The 6,150-nt window shown below is 44.1% G+C and overlaps 1 protein-coding gene across 1 annotated transcript; it reads left to right on the forward strand.

The window, feature by feature from the left end:
• Positions 1-4,866, forward strand: TFAM (transcription factor A, mitochondrial). The gene is made up of 7 exons (XM_027909115.1): positions 1-39; positions 160-287; positions 853-923; positions 1,528-1,677; positions 3,061-3,156; positions 3,881-3,937; positions 4,649-4,866. The coding sequence occupies exons 1-7, from the start codon at positions 5-7 to the stop codon at positions 4,862-4,864; spliced, it is 753 nt and encodes a 250-aa protein (XP_027764916.1). The 5' UTR covers positions 1-4; the 3' UTR covers positions 4,865-4,866.
• Positions 4,867-6,150: the final 1,284 nt, after the last annotated feature.

Raw genomic sequence — 6,150 nt, forward strand, 5'->3', positions numbered from 1 at the left:
GGGCATGGGGCTGGTGGCGGGCGGGCGGCGGCTCCTCAGGTGCGGGGTTACGGGCAGTGTGGGGCTGCGGGGAGCGGGGGGCGGGGGAATTGGGGCTGCGGGGAGCGCGGGGCCGGCCCCGGCGGGGCGGCGGTGACCGGCGGGGCCGTTGTTGCGCAGGGCCGGCGGCGCGGCGGAGCAGTGCCTGTCGCGGGCGATCAGCTCGGCGCAGCGCCCGAAGCGGCCCCTCACCGCCTATTTCCGCTTCATGAAGGAAAACCGCCCGGCTTTCAAGGAAAAGAACCCAGGTACGAGGTGGGAGGGAAGGCGAGGCGGTTCCGCGGGGCCCGCGGTTTGCGCTGTGCCTGCGCCCCCCGAGCGGGGCTGAACCGGGATTCGGAACCTCGGTCCGTGTAAAACCGAACCGCCTGAAGGACCTAAACTCTGTTACCCTGATTCTAGAGACCCAGCCCATCTGTTTTATCCATAACATACCCCAAGCGAATGCAGCGTGGCCGTACTTACTGCCTACACGTGTGTTGGCTTCGTCTTCTGTGCTTCATAAATTAAAAAAAAAACGTGCATAAGGTCTCACCTGGGCAATACATGCCAGCAGTGATTTGTGGTTCTCAGTTATTTTCGGGCCTGTATGCATTGTTTCACTGCAGGTTGAACCACGAGCAGTGCCTTTGCCCTCCCCCAGAATGCTGCAGTTCCCTTTAGCCGCCACAGTAAGGTGGTTTTACGGCAGGATGAAAATGATTGTGCGGGGAAAAAAGATACTTGTGACAGGTTTCCGTGGGAAAATTGAAGAGCTTCACTGCAGATACAATGTTGATCTTTATTTTCATGCTTTCTCATTTTAATGTACAGAAGCGAGCACCGTGGACCTGATTAAAATAATAGCAGGCGCTTGGAAGAAGTTACCAGCATCACAGAAGCAGGTAAGAGTGTATCTATCTTTGCCCTGAATACTTTGAGCTCTATACAGTCTTGGTGGTTGTTTTGTTTGGTTTGGTGTCCCTTGTGGATTTTTTGTTTAGTGTGGTCGTTTTTTGGTTTTTTTTTTGGTTGGTTGGTTTGTTTTTAAACTTTTTAAACGACAGTTTAAAAAGCATGTGTGTGGTCAAAGGTTCAGACATCAATGCACCGCAGTGTAGTGGGTTGACCCTGGCTGGACAGAAAATATACCAAAAGATTTGTGGGTCAGGATAAAGGCAGGGAGAGATCCGTCACCAGTTGCTGCCCAGTCAGGGCAAGACAAACTCAACCTGGGGGAATCAGCTTATTACCAATCAAATCAGAATAGGCTAATGAAAAATAAAAACTTAAAAACACCTTTCCCCCACCTCCTCTTCTTCCCAGGCTCAATTTCGTTCTCTGTTTCTCTGCCTCCACCTGCCAGCGGCACAGGGGGGTGGGGAATGGGGTAATTTTTTTCCAGTCTTAATTTTTCCCCCCTCAGATTAGAAGTGTTAACTTGTCTGATTGTCAAGTGCTTCTGACTGAAAGCCGTCTGTTTAAGGCTGGTGATGATTTGTGCCGTAGGTTTACGAGGAAGCAGGAAAGACAGACTGGGAAAGATATGGAGAGCAGATGACCAAATACAAAGCCCAACTAACTCCAGCCCAGGTTGCAGCTTTGAAAGAGGAGAGGAGGAAACAAATGGCAAAGAGAAGATCAATCCGGGCAAAAAGAGTAAGTGTTTTGAAGCTCAAGTTTCTTTTCTCTCAAGGAAGGTGAAATCTGTCTCGTGTACAGAGCAGAGCTGAAGCGTGTTTTTAGAAACACAGAACCAACTCAGAGTAAAAGAAAACACACAACAAACACAAAGCCCGAAAAATGCCATGGAATAAATGTCGTGGCTTTCCTGTTCTTGAAGAACACAGAACTAGCACGTATCTTCGTGCTTAAAAGTAGCTTCTCTACGCTTTTTTCTCCCTATTCCTAGAGCTGCCATAGAGAAAGGATAGGTAGTAAAAGACATTTGGACCAGCAAGGCTTTCTTTGGATGGGAAGACATCCAGAAATAGCTTTTCAGGAAGGCCTTGTGTCTCTTACCTTGTTGGCCCCTACCAGGCAGCAGTTCTTTGAAGCAGCCTTTTTTCCTCCCTTTCTTTGGGCTTTGCCACTTTTTGCTGTTGCTGCTGCCGTGGTGAATTAGGGCTGCAGAGGGGCATCTCTTTGCTAGTATCCTTCTCTAGCATCTTCCCTGTTCCTTTGTAGCTGGTTTGTGCATAAATCCTGAGAGGCAGAACCATCTGGGTAGCAAAATCAGTCAAAGGGGTTACCCATTGCTTGCTCATTTCTGTGAACTAAACTGCTGGTGTGACATTGCCCCAACTAGCAAAAGTGAAATTAATTTGGTTTAAAAGACCTCTCTACTTAGAGGAAGTTTTTAATCCAAATGATGGTGTTGATCCCTTTTTTTTTTTAGAGTGTGGCACCACAAGGAATTTAGCTAGCATATTTAATACCTAAGCAGATGGTAATTTGCAGCACCCAGGCTCCAGTGGGAATGTCGGGACTGGAGAAAACAGGAAGTGTAATTGCATTCATAACTTGCTGTACTTTCCTTCTCGTGCCATCATCCCTGCAGGCAGAGTGTTCTGATAGCAGAAACCCAGTTCTGTTTCCCTGGAAATTGGTTCTGTTCCACCTTCTCACCTCTCACAGTCCACCAGCTGCCCTCCTCTCTGCAAGCAGGCAGTTTTTCACTGCAGAAACAGAAGCCTTGTGAAGAATAATAGAAAACCTATCAACAGGACTTTCTTACAGAGTGGAATTTAATAACAGTCTTTTTGGTTTCTGGAAGACTTAGCTGAAGTAAGAATCAGTTTAAAATGCTTTTTCTGTGTCTGTGAAAACTCAAGTTGTCACCTTTTTCTTAGTTTAGTTTAGCATTAGTCTTGGCAAGCACTGAAAGCATCATGACATACGGTCCCGTGTACAGAATAAAGCACCAAAGAAAGAAGTTGTTTTTTGGTTTTTTGTGTAAAATATAAAGACAAATGGTAAGCTTAGTTTTGGGGAAAAGTGCATGCTTGGTAGATGGAATAACTCTTCTTGTTGTTTTTAAAGGAATTGAACACGCTTGGAAAACCTAAAAGACCTCGTAGCAGCTTTAACATTTTTGTGTCAGAAAAATTTCAAGAAAGTGAGGGAGTTTCACCTACGGTAAGCCAGGAAAGATTGTTTTTTTTAAAATAGATCCGTTGCATTCAGAAAAATCTCGCTTAGATTCTTTCATTTTCAAAGAAACTGTTCCAATAGTTCAGTATCTGGATGTTGCTTTGCTTAGGTTACCTTTTTTTAGGCTGCAGTGACCTGGCTGTATACTGCTGCTGGCATGGCCTTTATAAACTGGTGTGTGGGCATACAGACTTAAAATATTTGCAGTATTTTTTGCACTTCAGTGTTACAGACTTCATCTGTTCCTTCTGTAAGGGGAGAATTACTCTTCTCTCTGTTTTGATGTAGAAATGCGTCAGTTCTTCAAAGAGTTGTGGTGGTCTGCTCGTGTTCCTGCAGGAGCAGTTTACCGTACCTCCCACAGCTCAGGTGGTGTTACAGAATATGCCAGAGCTCCTCAGCAAACTCACAACTTCTTACACATTCAATCAGTAAATTGGGATGGGTGATCTGGTTTGTTCCTCGATTTTCCATGCACAAGGCCCGGGCTGTAAACATGGCTCAGGTGATGCCCAGCAGCTTGTTTTGAAGTGTATAGTGTATTATTTTCCTACATTAAAAGGGTGGGGTATTAAGCCTGTGTGACTTTGTGCCTTTTTCGCATTGCTTTATGCTCGACTTTCACTTGTGTTGGCATTGATCTGTACCCCTCTGAGGTCAGTCTGTTCCTAAAATAACCCTCCTGTATTGCATGTTCTGTATCCCCTAGGCAAGGCTGAAGAAGGTGCTTGATGCCTGGCAAAAACTGTCCACTTCTGAAAAGCAGGTACGTCAGTGGATTTGGATTTAATTTTCTGATGTAATCAGAAAGTGACGAACTCGAGTCAAAATTGATGTATTTATACAAAATCTGGAACTCAAGTTGCACGAAATATAATACTGAGGAAAATACTCTTAAGATCTTCGTGCATCTTGAAAAAGGCTGTTGTTACCTTTATTCCTGTTGTGAGCATTTTATTCTCAGTGTTGTTGAAGTGTAAGCCAGTGGGACAGGATGGGGAGGTTCAGTGTGCCTGCTGGTGGATGCAGTGTCGAGAGGGGAAGGTGGAATCGTTTGCAACAATTTGATTTTTTTTTTTCCTAATAATGCATAACATCTTTAAACACCATCATAATAATTTACTGCTCATAGAAAAACTTTAGTCAGGGAAAAAGCAACAAATCTACAAGTGACGTGCATGGGGTAATTTATTAACTTTGGTTGTCTGGGGGGGTCATTTTCTGCCAGCTTTCTCAGTATACTGAAATAGGAATCTGCAGATGGCTCTATGAAAAAAAGGATGCCTGCTAAAGTTTTGTATTTTTCTGCAAGTTTGTTGTTTGGTTGGTTTTTTTTTTAATTAATTATCTGGAGGCGAAGGCAAATACCTGGGCCGTGCCAGTGCCCAGGTGTTGTTCCAAGTCACCTTTGTGCCATGGCAGTTTTCCAGAGAAAGCCCCTTCTGTCAATAACTGTTGATCCCTTATTTTCCTCCAGCCATACCTGCAGCTTGCTCAAGATGATAAGGTTCGGTATGAGAATGAAATGAAGTCGTGGGAAGCAAAAATGGTCGAACTGGGACGTGAGGACCTGGTGCGTTCCAGAAAGAAAAGGCTAAGAAAGAAACGTACTGAAACTGCAAAGCCAGCTGAGACAGCCAGAACTTCCTTGGGTAAAAAGGCAAAATTAAAGTTGAAAAAAGCAGAAGAGTAAAATGGCTGAGTATTTTGTACTGAATCCCTTTTGGTTGTCATGTCTCTATCCTGCCGTGTTAATGCTGCAGTCAGTATTAGCACTGAAATTTGAAAGCCCTAAAACCCACAGGAGAAGGGTCCCTTGGGAAGGTGATCAGGTAAGAGAGGAGGCATTGTCTCTCAGAACTGACTGAAATAATCACTGAAAACTCAGAACTGACTGAAATATAATGCAGGTATAGGCTGAACTGTAGAACAGCAGTCAGTTAATCAAGCTCTGAATACTGATACTCACATCAGCACAGCTCTCCAGTAACCGTAGATAACAGCCAGCTTTTATAAGACACACTTTTTTATAAAAGAAAGAATATTCTACAACGTTACCATCCAAATTCTGTAAATAAAAGCTGAAATCTGAGTTAGCGATGTTGTGTTTTGTTACCTCCCGCGGTATCGGTAGTGAAGACAAGTGTTCTGCATTTCAATAACAGGCACGAGAAATGTACTAACTTCCATTTCATGCATCTGTCTTTTTGGACCTGTTAGCCTGTGTATGTCACTTATGTTACATTTAATTAAAGACCATGTGAGTTTTGTATGAACCTACCTTTACTGGACGTTTATTCTCTGGTTTTGTTTGGACACATAAAAACACTTCTCCCTTGATGTTGTCCCACATTTGGGACAGGCCAGAAGGAAAAGAAAATGTGTGACCAGTTGGGACTTCTGAGTTCTGATGTAATAAAATACAGGTATTTTGAAGAGGGGGTTAATTTTTTTTCCTGGGGTCTCTCCATGTTAGTGAAACAATAGGTATTTTGGGGAATATGTTTTTAGAAGGCAGGCAGGCAGGCTTTTTCACTAGTTGGTGAATTTCATCTGTCATCAGCTAAGACTGCAACGAGGGCTCCCCTTCAGCCAGGAAGGCACTGCAGGGACTGAGGCAAACACCACCTGCGCTCCTGCCCCGTTAACTACTCAACACAGAGCCTTGAAATCCTTTTTAATCGCCCTGGCACTTCTTCCATTAGTGTCATCCCTGCCAGCCTGGACTACCAACAGTGAATAATAAGGGCCAAATTAGGGAGTTTCCTACTCATAACCCTCACCCAGATCTTGTGAAGATCTGCTACAGGAAAAAAATCTGCAAGAAAGAGCGTTAGGAAATATTCAGAGCACGGGTACAGTTGTAGATACTTGAAAACTCACGAGTTTTCACTTAATGCACAACAAAAAAATTTACTAACCTGCAAGAGCATGCCCTCTTTTTTTTTCTTAATCACGCCTGATGTCTCCTTTTCTGGA

The sequence above is a fragment of the Empidonax traillii genome, unplaced genomic scaffold (assembly GCF_003031625.1).
Source record: "Empidonax traillii isolate 1590-97213 ecotype Southwest subspecies unplaced genomic scaffold, ASM303162v1 scaffold1946:size199562, whole genome shotgun sequence".
NCBI classification, from domain to species: domain Eukaryota; kingdom Metazoa; phylum Chordata; class Aves; order Passeriformes; family Tyrannidae; genus Empidonax; species Empidonax traillii.

Excerpts from the sequence above, each read along its gene's own strand:
- TFAM (XM_027909115.1), top strand. The coding sequence starts at position 5 with ATGGGGCTGGTGGCGGGCGGGCGGCGGCTCCTCAG. Across the intron at positions 288-852 it reads TTTCAAGGAAAAGAACCCAG|AAGCGAGCACCGTGGACCTG; the intron begins GTACGAGGTGGG and ends TTTAATGTACAG. Across the intron at positions 3,938-4,648 it reads TGTCCACTTCTGAAAAGCAG|CCATACCTGCAGCTTGCTCA; the intron begins GTACGTCAGTGG and ends ATTTTCCTCCAG.